Below are 16,804 nucleotides of genomic sequence, written 5' to 3' on the forward strand. Positions count from 1 at the left end.
CTACCCTGGTTTTGGGAGAAAGGACTTTATTGTGTTGCAGCCTGTGCAACTCAATCCTTCTTTGCAGCAGCTTTCCTCATGGCTGCCAGGACATTACTGAGTTCCTCCCGCTTCCTCTTGGCCCGAATGTGAGTGCCAACCTGCAGGGAGAGAGCAGAGCTGTCAGTCTTTACCCAGTGCAGACTCGACAGACTGGGAATGCTGCAAGTGGTCCCTGCTGTCACACCTCAAAACCAGGCAGGACAGTAAAGTCCTGGAAAAATGGACCTCAACCTCCAGCCAGGAGTTTGCCATCATGTCTCAGTAATACCTCAACAGTTATTTGGACATGAAAGGGGCTACTTTCAGCTCTCATAATCATTACAACTCAAGGAACCCTATTTAGTCTCCTAGTTAATGGCATCCAACCACTATCAGTGCTGCTCTCATTCTCCCCACAGCAGACATGCAAACCATGGAAAAATAGCCTTAATCCTTGAGCTCAGGGCCTTTTTAGCAAAGTATCTTTGCATCCATCTCCTGCTCTCCTGCCCAGCCCAAGAACATTCTCTCTACTCCATCATATTACACCAGTTACTTCCAAAACCAACAAAAAAAAATAAAGGTAATTAATTAAAAAGCCAAATAGTCCTAGGTGAGGGCAGAAAACAGAAAACTGACATAGTAGTTTCTGCCATCCATGTTAGTTGACTGACTCACCCGCTTCTTGATGAACTTCAGAGCACGTTTGTCCTTGGACACCTTCAGCAATTCCATTGCACGTCGCTCATAAGGCGCAAAGCCACAGACTTCCCTGATCATGTCTCGCACAAACTTGGTGTGTTTGGTCAAGCGCTGTGGGAAGGGAGGGAAGACTTTGGTCAGCGGGTTACAAGGCACTGCACAGAGGGGACTGCAAGGGGCTGTGGCATACTCTCAGCTAGGCTTCAAAACCAGCCCATGCTGTTGCCGTGTCCCAAGAAAACGTCATCCCTGACAGATCCTGTGGAGCATGTGAGCTTAGCAAAGTGTGCCAGTCTGTCTTCAGGCTCAGGTCCGGCTGTGTCACACACTGGCATAAACCAGCATTTTTGGAAAAAAACAGGTCCGTGAGCTAAGCAAGATTTGCACTGCAACACACGGGAGACACCACAGCTACACAGAGCATTTAGTAAGAATGAATAATGGGCCCAGATGCATTGCATCGTGTCCCGTAACACGCGTCTATCAGACCTAGACAGCTCCTAGTAGGGAAATTCGGAGCAGTTTTATGGAAGATTGCCTGTCGTTACCAAGTGAAGCAAAATCGCAGAGACTCAAGAAGGCACACAGTTCACATCTCCCCGCAGCCCTGCCCGGCCGAGCCCACCACCCCGCCCGCCCCGCAGTCAAGGGCAGCGCGCGGGTTCTGAGCCGCTCCGTCTTCCCGCGGCGAAAGCGCAGGCCGCAGCCTCGCGGACGGGGCCGGAGGCCATGGGCGGCTCCGCACCGGACACATGAACACAACCGCGCTGCACACCGGGAGCAGCGGGCTCGTTCGGCCCCCACAGGGGGAGAGGCAGGCCCAGGGCACCGCGCCCAGCCGAGTCTCATACTCACCCCGCGGCGGCGACACTGCCGGGGCTTGGACACGTTCTTAGTCACTTTGTAGCCCTTGTTAAGGCCCACGGCCATGGGGTAGCGGATGGCCATGGCTACGGCGCCCGGGCCCGATGGACACGGATGCACACAGACCCACTCGGCCTGACCGCACCGCGATGATGGCGCCGCACCGGAAGGAACGAGCTCGCGCGGGACTCCGGGACGTGGCCATGTCCGGCGGTGGGCGGGGCCGAGGGCGCGCTGGGGAAATTACGAGGGAAAGGGCGCTCCCTGGCGGCACGGCTGGTGTCACAGCTATGAGGGGCCGGGGATCAGCCCGCGGTGGGGTCATTGTGGCTGTGAGGGGACAGCGGGGATGAGAGGAGGATCAGCCCGCGGTGGGGTCATTGTGGCTGTGAGGGGACAGCGGGGATGAGAGGAGGATCATGCCGCGGTGAGTGGTCCGACAGAACTGCTGGTTCCCCTCAGCTGCGGCCGGGGGGCTTTGGGTGCCCACCGTACAGAGCCGCGCAGCCCCGCACGTAGATTTTTTCCCCATAAATTATAACTTTGGTATCACTTGGCCAGGATTTGATAACGTTTGACAGACAAACCTTAAGGAATAGATTAAACGATTTTGTTGGAATAAAATATACTGGATTTTCTTACTTCTGAAAGAGAACTGATGTGAACTTGTGCAACTCAACTGTTTTCTGCTTTCAAAGACAATTTAATTTGTTGAAATGGAAAATATTGGCTTGAAATTGAAAACCTTGGATTTTGAAACAAATTATGGAATTTTACATCCTGCTGTAGAGCTCATCTTTGCACGACTGGTTCCTTTGATCCCAGGGCAGCAGTCCCAGCTCACGCACTCGGAGCTGCTGGACTCTGTCACCCCCTCACGGCACGGATTGCAGGCAGGAATGTTCATGGCTCAGATGGTGGGACAGGTCTGACTCCGATGCCTTTCTCCACAGGAGGGCAGCGTACGAGCAGGCGTCTGCAGGGTGGGGGTGACTGTCCTACACAGGCAGAAGGAGCTGCCTTTCTGATATATTTCCTAATGTTTCTGAAAGTCAACAAAGAAAAGTTACGAATGCCAGTTTTGTTGTCAATCTGCACCTCTAAAATCAACATGAGTTTGATATCATCTTTGCTACTGAGAACTATCACACAGGACAGCTAAAGGTCTCCCCATCCACGAGCTCTGGGTTCCTCACAGGAGGAGCTGTTGCAACCCTGGGCTGGGGGAGGTGTCACCTCTCCTGTTACCTTTCCTGCCCCTGCCGATGTGCATGGAGCTGCCTTAGGATGGCTGCTCACTCACCTCTGAATGTGCTGAAGAAGGGCCCTCACCCGCTCTGGCTCTGTGACCTCATCAAATACAGGTGGCCCTAAAATAAACTTTGCCTGGAAGAGGAGGCAGCGGCACTGGCTGCTTCCCTCTGCCTGGTCTGTGAGCACCAGCCCACCAGCAGCATCTGCATGGGGCTCTTCCCTCTCACACCCTGACTATTGCTACCATCCTCTCAGGACATCTTTTCCATTCATGCAGAAACATATGGATCTATAGTTCCCAGACTCCCAGTGGGTTACTCATAATTTGATCTTTCTATGCTGCACTGGACACCCCTCAAATCCTGCCTTTTTCCTAAGACAAGGGTTCTTGCCTCCTATTGTTGCCTTCACCAAGTTCCTAATAGAAAATCCAGGGTTTCAGTTTCCAGAAGCTTTTGCCCCATTCCAACATTGCTAAATGCCTTCTTCCACATCTCAGTGTTTGCAAATGGTTTGCATCTCTACTAGATCTTTCTTTGGATTCTGCATTACATCTCTTCACTCTTTGTCTAATTACTTTCCTAAAGGTATTACAAGTAAAGTATTACCCATCAGGTGAGCCCAAGGACAGGGGGGCAGAAAAAAAGGTAGAGGAAGCCTTGGGATTTGAGCTGAATCCAAAGCTGGGACAGACTGGCTCTGCTGAGATGGACAGGGAGGGCTCAGTGGACCATAAATAGGATGAACATCTGCAGTGTGCCCTGGCTGCTGCAGTGATGTCCTGGCCTGCATAGACAGATGCACCTGGCAGGGGCCAGGAAGGGATTGTTCCCTTTACATGGCACTCATTAGATCGCACCAGTGATGCTGTGTTCAGGCCTTGCAAAGCAAGAAAAACTTGGATTAAGTGGAATAAGTTCAGAGGAAAGCCATGAAGATGTCTGAAGCTTGGAGCATGAGGAGCAGTGGAAGGAACAAGCCTTTTTCAGCCTGGAGAAGTAAAAGTGAGCTGAGGTAGATGTAAAACAGCCACGTGAATTTCTGATTAACCAATGGAGAACAAGTGTAAGAATGATCAATCCCAATGTTCAGCAAGTACAACAGGAGGCCAGACAGACTAAGTGGAAAATTCTGGATCACATTTAAATACAAAAATTAAGAATGTGGGGGGTGGAAGCAGCATCAAAAAAAGTACCCAAGAGACATACAGTGGCGTTGCAAGGACATCAGGAGTAGAACTAGAAAAGCCAGAGTTCCTCTTGACCTCACTGAAGATCAAGGAAAGAAGGAAAAGTGCAGCGCCTTACCCTCCCCTGGCTGCTCCAAGTTTATGAAGAGAGAGCCTATTGAAGGTTAGGATTGTTCTTTTTCTCTCAGGGATTTTTCTCCCATCTGTTGCTAAGAGAAAATAAGGACAGGTACTTAAGAGAGGAAAGAAGAGGCCAAGGTGGGGAGAAAGCCAGCAGTGTGCCCTGGTGGCCAAGAAGGCCAATGGCTCCTGGCCAGTATCAGTGTAGCCAGCAGAGCCAGGGAGGTCATTCTGACCCTGTACTCGGCACTGGTGAGGCCAAACCTTGAGTGCTGTGTCCAGTGCTGGGCCCAGTTTAGGAAGGATGTTGAAATTCTTTAGTGCATCCAGAGAAGGGCAACAAGGCTGGTGAGGGGCTTGGAACACAAGCCCTGTGAGAAACGACTGAGGGAGCTGGGGTTGTTTAGCCTGGAGAAAAGGAGACTCAGAGGTGACCTTATCACTCTCTACAACTTCCTGAAAGGTGGTTATAGTCAGGTGGGGGTTGGTCTCTTTCACCAGGCAGCAACTGATGGAACCAGAGGACACCAGTCTCAAGCTGCGCCAAGGGAAATTTAGGTTGGATATTAGGAAAAAGCTTTTTACAGAAAGAGTGATAAAGTTCTGGAATGGTCTGCCCGGGGAGGTGGTGGAGTGGCCATCCCTGGATGTGTATAAAAAAAGACTGGATGTGGCACTCAGTGCAATGGTATAGTTGAGGTGTTGGGGCTGGGTTGGACTTGATGAACTTTAAGGTCTCTTCTAACCTGGTAATTCTGTGAATTCTGAATTCTGTGAAAGGCGCAGCTGCACTCTTGTAGCTGAGGGGGCTTTCTTTTGGAAGAGCAGAGATATCACGAGATTTTGGCTGGGGTGTGAGGGGATGGATTCAGTTCTTCTCTGTCTCGATCTCAGGATTGGAGGGAACAGTTCTGCAAGGCTCAGGATTGTGTGGTTCTGCCCTGTGCTTCACATGTCCATGCACAGTATTTCCCCAAGTGATGAAGCCTCTCTGTCTTCCAGGAAATCATTACTCACAACAGCAGCCATCAATAATCTCTGCATGGGGTTCATCACACATAATATTTCTGCAACTGTGGCCCTCTCAGTCTGGGATGGAATTATTCCCATGCACAACAGAATATGGCTTTGAAAAGAGGATGTGGGGACAACAGAAATGATATCTCTTTTTACTAGCTAATAAGTGGCTGTGGCCGTAAGACACAAAACCTGTGATGATGATGAGCAAGGCCTCTCTTATAGGCACGCAGTGCTGTGATGCCTGTCCTAGGGTGACGTTATGATGCTTGTATCCCCATCCGTGTGTTCTGTTTATGCTGGATATCATGTTCTGTGCCTTTAAGACTGGCTCTGAAGAGCGAATGTTTTGTTTGGTTTTGCTCCCCCACAGCTGGCGCGACAGAGAGACAGGGCAGTACATGGTGCTGCTTTTGCTTTTTGCTTTGCTTTTCGCTTTGCTCCTGCTTCTGCTTTGCTCCTGCTTTGCTCTTGCTTTTTGCTCCTGCTCATTAGTTAGTTTAGCTAAGCAGTCCAAATTTTCCCTGGACTGTTTCTCCTTTCCCTTTTTTGGACCTACTTGAACCTGCTCCAGACTGGGACCTGGGAAACACCGAGAGTTTGCACCTTGTGGCTGCAGCAGCTGCCCCAGCACAGGAGGGACTGATAACAGAGCAACCACCCCCAGGAGAGACTTTCTGAAGTCGTCATCTTTTTCAGAGTGGTGACAGAGTGGTGTCATCTGGTATTGTTCCTTTTGTGTGCTGGGGGGTGCTGTGCCTGTTAAATAAACCGGTTCTTTCCACTTCTCTCCGAGGAATCCTTCCCGACCCGGTTGGGGGGAGGGGCCGTGTGGGTTTGTTTTCTGGAGGGGCCCCTTTTGGAGGTTTTCTCCCAAATTTGTCCTAAACCAGGACATGGCCCTGCTTGGGCACTTGATGGTAATTGCTACTAATATTCCATTGTGCTCTTTCATTGTCCTGTTTTGGGCAGGAGAGAGCTGGACAAGGGTCTGTTCAGCCTCTGTTGGTGAGATGACAGAGGTGGATGAGTCCCTGGTGTGTAATAGAACCAGAGAGCAATCAGAGCCAAACTGAGATTTTTGTCCCTATTAAGAAATGACACAGACTCACCAGAAGGCTGGCTTGCATAGCACCCCATCTTTACTTCAGATTCTCTTTTTTTATACATTGTTCTGATACAGATAGACCTGGTTGGTCAATTGATCAATACATTTCACCTGACTGGCTAATTAACAAGATGCCTTTCTTATAAAGAATCTTTGAGAAAAACAAGAAAACAGAGAGTAGGAAAACAGTATCTGCAGGTTGTTTATAATAATAATCTATCATTGTTTATCTTCAACTCCCTAAAGTCTCTCAAGACAATTCTGGGAAAACTTATCTAGTTTTCTCGCTCTCTGACCAGGCTGTCACATCCACAAGGCTTCTTTGCTTAAACTCCTTGGTAGGCAAGTAAAGGTCACTACAGAGTCCTTACTGCTACCTCTTTTAATAAAAACAGCCCTCTCCCACTGGAACGATCATGCTGCCTTTGGATGCTGTCTTACTGAATTTGTGTTGCCCTCAGACGAAGGAATGATGAATCTGACTCCATGTTCTCAGAAGGCTAATTTATTATTTCATGATACTATATTATATTAAAGAATACTATACTAATCTATACTAAACAATACTAAAGAATACAGAAAAGGATACTTACAGAATGCTAAAAAGATAATAATGAAAACTCGTGACTCTCTCCAGAGTCCTGACACAGCTTGGCACTGATTGGCCAAAGAGTCAAAACAACCCATAGCAGCATCCAATGAAACAATCACCTTTGGGTAAACAATCTCCAAACACATTCCACATGTGAGCAAAACAGAGGAGAAGCAAATGAGATAAAATTGTTTTCCTTTTTCTCAGAGGCTTCTCAGCTTCCCAGGAGAAAAATCCTGGGTGAAGAGGTTTTTCAGAAAATGCTAATGCCACGCTGTTTTCTCTCCCACACAGTGATTGCTGCAGCATGGGGAGCTGCTGCAGCGATCTCAGCTCAGCCAGGCCAGCCTCTGGCTGCCTTGTGCTGTGCAGCTACTGTGTTCCTCACTGGCTCTCTCAGAGATTTTAAGCCCTGCTTTGAGGCAGTCAGAGACTTTAACTACTGTCTTTGATGGTGGTTTATTAGTTAGGCTCAAGCACATTTTTAAACAAAACACTGCCCTGCACATCACATCACATCCTATCACATCACATCACATCACACCATAGGACAGTTTTCGCAGTGGTCCTTGGGTCTTCTAGGTGAAAGAATTTGAACCTGACTTTAAAGAAAATGCTCCTGTTAGTAAGTAAACTGAGGTCTAGACAGTCTTCCCCAGAAGTATTTGGTAACTTGCAAGACTTTGCAGCCAGATCAGAAACCAACAGCCTCTACCACCAAAACCAGAAGAAACAGCAGGCTAAATCCTTCTCCTACATCACCCCACATGCAAGGGCACCAGCAGCTCTGCTCAAGCCATTGTCTCCCTTCTGGAGCAGCACATGTGCATGGACACAGGCACACACAGAGGAGACATGCAAGTGCCCTCCTGTGGGGAGGAGAAAGGCAGCTGCCCCTGCAGCAGCTCCCTGGTCACTACATATAACACCCATGAACAGGGTATTATAGGTGCCTGTATTTCTGATGTTCTGTTTTGTGCAAGGTCTTCTTTCACAGCACATGCACACTGCTAAATCTGTCATCTACGTTGCCACAGACAGCAACTGTTCCCAAATCCAGCTGCTCTAGGAAAACCCAGAAAACAACCCTTGCCTGTGCCTTGGAGCCTCTGCTGAATTATGGTTTCTGACCACTTGGCCAGTCCAACTGCTTGCTCAGCCTGAGCAGAGGACTGCAGCTGCCAGTTCAGGCAGGCTGCTCTTGTCTTCTGAAGGAAAGGATTTAACCCTTCTGGGGCTGCACTGAGCCTTATAACACTGATTTAACAGCCTCACCTCTGCTGCCATGCGATGGAATTCCCTGATTTTGTAGCCATTTCTGCAATTATTGATGCCTTAGTTTTGGTCTTCCAAGTTGCTAATCACTTCCAAATTAAAAGTATGTCCTTGGATAAACTACATTTATTTTTGTCATTGAGAAGGCAATGCCCTGCCTTCTCTGAGGGACCCACACAAAAGAGGTTTCTCCTCCTACAGCCATTGGTACAGGGAGTTTTACACTGCTGCTCCCCTGGTTATGGTGCAGTGTGACTATGTGAAACTGACCTTTCCTCCTTGCTGGTCTTGCTGGGGATGGAAATGTTTCACCCTTATCAGATGGGAGACACCATTTACAGACCCACAGATTTCCCTTGGAAGTAGTCAGTTTGGACAAATGCAAGTTCCATTTGTATTCCTGCTGCCTTTTACAAGGTGGCCAATGCTTTGCAATGGCCAGATGCCATGTAGCTAGGAATGGCTTCTGTGGGGATGAGGCTATACCTCAGTCCCTTGGTGGGGCAGCTGAAAGTCACTGCTGTCAAGGGGGAGCAGGCTGGATGGTGTGGCTGGAGAAGCCAGGGGACATTGCCTCTTTGGGCAGCACCAGGAGGCTGGATGAACTCTGCCCAATTGTCACTCTGTACCAGTGGGGTCCTGGGCTGTCCAGCCATAAAGAGCTTCCAGAGAGAGGCAAAAGCACAAACCAGCATCTCAGTGGAGCTTGTGAGGACCTCAGACTTCAGACAAATGTTTGAAGCTGGTCCTCATTTCTAGCTTGGTATGTTCTTGCCCCGCCCCATACCTCTCCCTGACCCAGTATGTTGGTTTGGCACAGCCTGGTTTTTGGTAGCAAAGGGTGGAGGGTTGGGGAGGGGAACAACAGGGGTAGCTTCTGTGACAGGTTGCTAGAAGCTTCACCATGTCTGACAGAGCCAATCTCTGATGGCTCTGAAGATGGACATTCTGCTGGCCCAATTACAGATGTTGGTAACACCTCTGTGATGACATATTTGAGAAGAAAATCAACACAGCACACACAGAGCTTTTTTCAGGGATAGTGAAGCACCGCCACTGGGGCCATCACTGGCGTAGCATGTAGCAATGCACTGCTGTAGCTGCTGCCGTCTTGGTGCGGCCCGCGGTGAGCCTTGCCTCCCTGGCCACTCCTAGCCAGCTGTGCCATGGGCAGAAGGGCAGGGGCAGCAGCAGCTTCCCCTTCCCATTGCCCTGCAGGAGGAGAGGCATTGAATGGTGCCAGCACCGCAGCAGCCGCCACTGCCTGTGCAATGGCAGCAGAGCCGCATGGCTGGCAGCAGAAGCATGACGAGTGATTCCCAACGTGGAACCTAGACGAGATCAACTTCTCAGCGCTGCAGGATCCTGCAGGAATCTTTGAATTCATGGGATTTGTTGGCAGTGGTACCTACAAGCAGTAGCTCTTCTTCTAGTCAGAGAAGAGAGGAAGTGAGGACTCATGAGGGAAAACAACATGGAGGCACCAAGATCAGTGGTAAAGAAAGAGGGGGAAGAAGTGCTCCAAGTGTCAGAGCCAAGATTCCTCTGCAAGCTGTAGTGAGGACTGTGGTGAAACAAACTGTCTACTTGTAATGCATGAAGTCCACGGGGGATGAAGAGAGCCACTTGTAGCTCATGGGAAAAGTGCTCACACTGGAGCAGGTAGATGCCAGAGAAAGCCATGATCCAGTGGGAGACCCGAATAGAGAGAAGGGGCCCCAGCTTCCAGAGATAGAGAGAGAGAGAGCCCTTGCTTCCAAACTAGAGCAGCCTATCCTTAGGGGACTGCACCCCTTGGATGAGTGACCCACACCGCAACAGTTTTGGGATGATTGTTTGCCCATGGGAGGGACCCCATGGCATAGCAGACAAAAGACTCCTCTCCCTGAATGAACAGAAGATCTCAAGTGATGAATTCACCAAAACCCCCACACCCTGTTTCCCTGTGCTCTTGGTGGGTAGGAGGGAGGGTCTGGGGGGAAAAAAGGTGCACTTGCTTTACTTCTCATTATCCTCCTCTGACTCTGTTAATAAAAAATTTAATTTGTACCTTTAAATTTAAACCCTTTGCCCTTAGAGTGTTTTTCTCCTAGTTTTTATCTCAACTCATGAGCCCTTCATTAATTTTTTTCCCTCTCCTTTGCCCAACTGTAGCAGGAGAGGGTAAGCAAACGACTCTTGTGGGTGCCTGGCATTTGGCCAGTGTCAAACCATGACACCCGGGCATGGTGCTGGGGGCCCAGGCAGGAGCAGTCCTCCAGGGCCAGCATGCAGCTCTTTGCTGTTCAGGAACATCGCACAGGAGAAGGGGTTGCCAGTATGAGCCTTTGGGTAACCTGACTGTGAAGGGGAGGTTGGAGGGGAAGATGGGTTGAGATGCTCAGTCTGCAGCATGGACAAGAGACATGGGCAGCACTTACAGCCAGTGAAGGGGACAATTGCTGCAAACTGCTGTGCCCTGCGCAGGTGGACTCACATAGGTGCTGCAGAGGAAGGAGGTAGGCATATCTGCAGAGGCAGAGTGCCTGTATGAAGGATCCTCCACCATTTTGGCACAAGCTTTCCTGCAGCCTCATGGTGACGTGGGCTCATTTACCTGAGCAGCCCCAGGTGCTTCTTGTAAGAGAAGCTGTTTGGACACTGCCTGCCCAGGCTGAGTCCCACTGAGCAATGGTAAATCTCTTACCCACCCCAAGAGGGCCTTGAGTGGCCATGGTGGAGGCAAGAAGAGCTCCTCTTCATTCTCCAGTCAGTGACACCATTCCAGAGGAGCAGCTGTGTGTGAGCTGGCTCTCAGCTGTGCTATTTGCTTGTACCATACACCACCAGGCAGCTACAAAGCAGTTTTCATGACTGAGCTCATGACACAACATGGTTAACAAAAGCTTAGAATTCTAATATTTCTTGCTCCTTGTTAACATGGAAGGATGCCCACACTTTATCCTTGCAGACTAGGAGCATCTGCAGTGTCTGGGGCATACCTGTGACCTTCTGCAGGGCAGGCAGCAGCCACTGGTCACTGAGGTACTGAAGCCAAAGGAAGTCAGAAAAGCAGCAAGAATGATGCAAAGGTTGAGGAAGATAGGGGAACTGCAAAGGGGAGGTCCTTCCTAGAGTGAGTTCATTCAGACAAAGACTCACCAATATGCCAAGGACTGCAGGGACAACCTGGCAAGACTGTTTCCTGGGAAGATAAAAGTAATGGGGTATCCATCTTCCAATAAGATGTTGGTCCTTCCTTGTATATATATATGTATATATATATATCCCAACAGCAGAGTCCTGTAGAAAGCAAATGTTGCTATTTCTTTTACATGAGAAGGTATTTTTTACAAGAACTAAAAGGAAAATTGGTCATGAATTGGCTGGTGTGGCCAGGGTGCTACCTGTCATTGACACTGAAGGAGAAACGTGCAGGGTGAGAAGGAGAAAACTAGATGAAAAAGTAAATGAAATTCAAGAGATTTGTGCAACAATAGAGCAAAAGTAAAGGGCTCAGTAGTCCCAGTGCCCATGGGTGGCCCACAGAAGTATGGATTCTTCACACAGAATTATCTCCTGGGAGTCCTAGTTATGAAACCAAATATATCCTGAGGCTGGCTGAGCACCTCTAGGCACTACACTGGAAGGTGCCCAGGTACTACAGTGGAAGGACTCCCGGCTCCTTGCCAGATGTAAGGTGAGGGTATTCTCCCCACTGGCCTCAGGCCAGCCCTCCAGACCCTGCCACAAGTTGGGATGGCCACTGAACCAGAACAGCCAGGGATATCCAAACATATTTGCTTAGCAGGGGTAGAGAGGGAAAATAGTGATTTATGTTCTGCAACATGCAAACTTGCCAGGCTTGAGCAGATCTGAGCTTCTGCTTCTCCAGGCCCGGTCAGATCGATACTGGCACAGATGAGAAGATGCACACTTCTAGCCATTTGCACTATGACTCCTGCAAGTGGAGGCTCATCTACACGATGTCCAGCATGCATCATTGACTTAACTCTTTATTGGTTTTTAAGTTAAATTGTCAGTATAAACTGTCAATGGCCTCACTGGCCATGTAGCCTCAAACTGATCTCTCTGCCTTTCTCCATTCTGAGACCATTTAAGTGTCTGCAATTTTCTAGCATTCCCTGACTTCCCACTCCAAACATGCTATAAAAATGCAAACCCAAGCAACAGCTGCATCATGGTTTATCAACTGCTTCCTTATTACCCAGCAAATACCAGATTAATTCCATGTTTAAAGCTGAGCATGAGTCTCACATGTCAGACAGGTGTTTTCAGGTAGACTGTTCTCCAAGATAATTGCCAAATTGGTGCTAGACCTCAAGCAGTCCTTAAGGATGTGGCCACATGTGTCATGGGGTTGCACACACGTGCACTGGTCTGGGGATCATCTCTGTTAATGGTGTGAGTAAATCCCCACAGATGGATGATCATTTATGATGGGAGTATCACAGATCTATCCACACTGCTGGGAGAGATAGATGTGGACACCATGCCTGTGAAACTGGGGCAATATTTCCTGGTATACTGAAGGAGAACTGGCCTGGTCTCCTTGGCACACAGGAAGGACTGTCAGTGAATCCATGCCACTTGTTAGTTCTCTACAGTTTGGGAAGCCCAACACCTTGATCACAGCAGGTGTTTTTCTGGATTCCATGGGGTTATACCTTTTGCACTTGAAGAAGCTCAGAGGTTCAGTCAGAACAGGCCCAGCCTTAATTTCCTGCACTTGGGCAGATTATCCACCGAGTGAGGACATCCACCCAGCCCCCGAGCAGTGGCTCTGATCTTTCCAGGGCACAATTTTCTGCGTGCCAGCCTGTCACACTACACTACATAGGGCCATGCTGAAGCTGATCTTTTTTGTACATTCAAACTTTCTCCAGACAGTATAAAACAAACTAAATTCTACAAATCTATGCTATTCTCATACTCAGAACTGGGGTTTAACGGTGCAGAGGAAGCCTGGAAATATCACTATCAAATAAAAGCTTTTCCTCATTTGCTGTAGCTTCTGCCTATTTAGTCCATCCAAGCAAATCTCTCATGGCTGCTCAAAACATCTGATTCTTGCACCTGCCCATCTACATGCATTCTCATGGTAAAGAAAGAAGTGATGTGATGCTACTAGCCTTCAAAATTCAGTACAGAGCACAGGCTGCAGGAGAGTGGGGTAGGGCACAGTCTCTCCTGACTGTACCAAACTCAAGACAGCAATGGCTTCCTGCTGTAGGTTCATGGTTAGCTGGGGCTGTTCTTTAGGGACATGCAGCTCCAACACAAGTGTTAACTGAGGCAGTGCTCCAGCACTTCACTGTTGTCTCCAGCTGTAGACTGGAAAAACATTTTCCCATGAGACAGATGTATTGACAGCCCCTAAAAGGGCTCCAAGAGAGATGGAGAGGGACTTTGGACAAGGGCGTGGACAAAGGGGAATGGCTTTCCACTGCTAGAGGGCAGGGTTAGATGGGATATTGAGAAGAAATTCTTCCCTGTGAGGGTGGTGAGGCCCTAGTACAGGTTGTCTAGAGCAGCTGTGGCTGCCCCATCCCTGGAAGTGTCCCAGGCCAGGCTAGACAGGGCTTGGAGCAGCCTGTGGAAGGTAAAAGATGTCCCTGGCCATGGCAAGCAGATGGAACAAGAAGAGCTTTAGGGTCCCTTCCAGTCCAAACCCAAATCAATCTGTGATTCTATTACTCTGTGACATGAAAGCCAGCTTCAAAGAGCTACTCCATGAAACTCTAAACATACAGACATTAACTGAAAAATCTTCATAGTCATCTTAGTTTTGTTGCAAGATCATTATAAAGCTTAATGAATTATCCTTTGTAAAATACTTTTGAGATCTTGGGTGGAGCACACTTTGGAGTTGCAGAAAGCATTCCTTTCATCTCCTTGATAAATCATGCAATATATCCAAGAGAGACTGATCCCATGCACATACCTCGTTATCTCCCTAGGCCTGTCTTCTTCCTTCTCACATATGTTTTACTCTGCAAACTTTACCTTTGACAGAACCTCTGGCTTAAGTAATCAGCACTCCCAAATACACGTAGCATGTTACAGTGCATGATGGGATAAGGAGATAATTCTCTTTCAAAGTGGAATCAAAGGTTTCTACTTTGACCTTTCTGCACTAAAAACTGAACTCCGGTGGGAGCTGGTTTGTTTGTTTAATAGCAGAAGACTGAAATATTTCTCTCCAGTGAGACCATGACAAAAGCTGGCAAGACATGAAGAACAGAACAGGTTACTGCAGCTGCTGGAGGAAAATATGTAAATAACTCTATGGTGGTGGGCACCTAGCCAGCTGCAGTTGGGCCGAGGATATGGAAATTAAGCACCAAGTGGTTGTCTTGAAAAAAATGCTGGGTTTGTTTTCTTTAGCAGATGAGTGCCAGGCTTTATATAATAACAATGCAGGGGTGTGAGCATTGCATGCTCCCCTCCCACAGCTCCACTGGCATAGCAATGATTTAAGGGATTCTTGGAGCAGAGCTGGGATTGCTCCTGGCTGATAATGCAAGCTTTTTGAAATCAGAGGAACTGTATTCAGAGCCAGCCCCCACCCTCCGTCACTGTCCTCTCCAAACTGTCGAATGGCTAAATGATGAGGGGCTGGCACAGGAAATGAGGGAAGTTGAACTCCACAGGTTGCTGAGAATTGGGGCTACCCTAACAATTGGATTACTGGAAGTCTAATGAGAATAGAATCCAGCTCTGTTGTGAATAACAAAACTCACCGTGTTAGAGATTATTGGCCTAATATTTCATTAAAAGTGATGTGAATAATTCCTTCCTTCATTTTAGAATAATGTTACTCTTTATCTCTTTTGATAGCAGCTGCTCTGCACAAGGCATGCCCATGGTCTGCTCCAAAGGCTGACACAATCTGGAAGGAAGCAGTGGCATTTTTCTACCTGGACAGCTCATCTGTTTTCAGTGGTGCTTTCATGGTATTCAGCTGCCAAGAAATCTGTTTTCCTGTAAGTTTGGAAGAATTCTTGAATCCTGGGGAGACCCAGTCCCAGCCCCAAGCACAGACCCAGCCCCAGCCCCAAGCACAGACCCAGCCCCAAGCACAGCCCCAGCCCCAGGCACAGCCCCAGCCCCAGCCCCGAGCACAGCCCCAGCCCCGAGCACAGATCCAGCCCCAGCCCCGAGCACAGATCCAGCCCCAGCCCCGAGCACAGTCACAGCCCCAGCCCCAGCCCCAGCCCCGAGCACAGCCCCAGCCCCAAGCACAGTCCCAGCCCCAGCCCCAGCCCCAGCCCCAGCCCCAGCCCCGAGCACAGCCCCAGCCCCAGCCCCAGCCCCAGCCCCAGCCCCAAGCACAGCCCCAGCCCCAGCCCCAGCCCCAGCCCCAGCCCCAGCCCCAGCCCCAGCCCCAGCCCCAGCCCCAGCCCCAAGCACAGCCCCAGCCCCAGCCCCAGCCCCAGCCCCAGCCCCAGCCCCAGCCCCAGCCCCAGCCCCAGCCCCAGCCCCAAGCACAGCCCCAGCCCCAGCCCCAGCCCCAGCCCCAGCCCCAGCCCCAGCCCCAGTCCCAGCCCCAGCCCCAGCCCCGGCCTCTCTCGGCACTTTCCCCTTTGGTGCAGTTCCGGGCACAGCCGGCAGGGGCGCCGGCGGCTCCCGGCCGGGCGGGGCAGGTGCGATGATTCCCCCGCGGCTGCAGGGGGCGCTGTGGCGCCAGCCCGGCCGCCTCTCCACACGGCAATGGCGGGCGGGCTGGATGGCGGCAAGGGGCTGCAGCAGGAGCCTCGGAGCGGTGGCTGGAACCGCAGGGACGAGCAGACTCCGGAGTAGCAAACGAAATGTAACAGAAACTCCGCAGCTGTAGCAGGGGCCGAGGGGTGTCCCGGCAGGCAGGGCTGCTGAGTTACAGGGCAGTGAAAAACCCGGAGCAGTGGCAGAGAAGCGGCGGGGCTGGGCAGGGGCCGCTCGGCTCCCGAGCACCGCCGGGAGAGGCTCCCTCGGAGCGGGAGGGGACTCGGGGATCCCGGGGTTTCCCCTGAGGCACCCGAGTAGATGGGGAGGGTCCTTTGTTAGTTGAGGCAGGTGTTAATAACGTCCCAGTTCAGTGGCTGCGGTCACGAGCAAAAGCATCACCCCACGGTAGAAGTAGAAGAAGCAGGACCGGGCTGGGCTCCCGCAGGGGCAGCGCATTCCCACCGCAGGCAGCAGCTCCAACCTTCCTCCAAATCCGAGAGAGCAAGCGAGCTTGCAGTTTCCCCGTCCCTTTCTTTTACCAGCCCAATTCCCACAGTATCTCTGCCCCTCCGAGAGAAACTTTCAGATAAGAGTAGTGCAGCCAGATACCATTCTCTCCCCTGATCTTGGCAATTTCTTTTGCCCTTCTTAAGTACCTGATCGTAAGTACCTGATCGTTATTGTTTCTTAGCAAAAAAAAAAAAAAAAAAAAAAGAAAAAAAAAAAGAAAAAAAAAAGCGAGAGGGGGGAATTCCCTAAAAGAAAAGAAAAACCAAATAAAAACTCTAACCTATTACATGCTATTATGCTATTATAAACAAATCACTTTATAGAAAAAAAAATGAGAAAGTGGAATTGTGGAAAGTTGGGAGGCCCCGAGCACTGACCCCTCAGCATCTTCTTTTGCCCCTTTTCTGTTGAAATGTTGGGAAATGTGTAATGTTTTTTTCAATTA

The 16,804-nt window shown here is 49.8% G+C and overlaps 1 protein-coding gene across 1 annotated transcript; it reads right to left on the reverse strand.

Moving 5' to 3' along the window:
* Nucleotides 1–9: 9 nt before the first annotated feature.
* Nucleotides 10–1,769, reverse strand: RPL36 (ribosomal protein L36). Its single transcript, XM_066566135.1, has 3 exons — nucleotides 1,579–1,769; nucleotides 700–834; nucleotides 10–140 (listed from the first exon to the last, which is right to left on the reverse strand). Exons 1-3 carry the CDS (start codon nucleotides 1,669–1,671, stop codon nucleotides 51–53), a joined length of 318 nt encoding a protein of 105 aa, XP_066422232.1. The 5' UTR covers nucleotides 1,672–1,769; the 3' UTR covers nucleotides 10–50.
* Nucleotides 1,770–16,804: the final 15,035 nt, after the last annotated feature.

This window comes from Molothrus aeneus, chromosome 27 (assembly GCF_037042795.1).
Source record: "Molothrus aeneus isolate 106 chromosome 27, BPBGC_Maene_1.0, whole genome shotgun sequence".
NCBI classification, from domain to species: Eukaryota; Metazoa; Chordata; class Aves; order Passeriformes; family Icteridae; genus Molothrus; species Molothrus aeneus.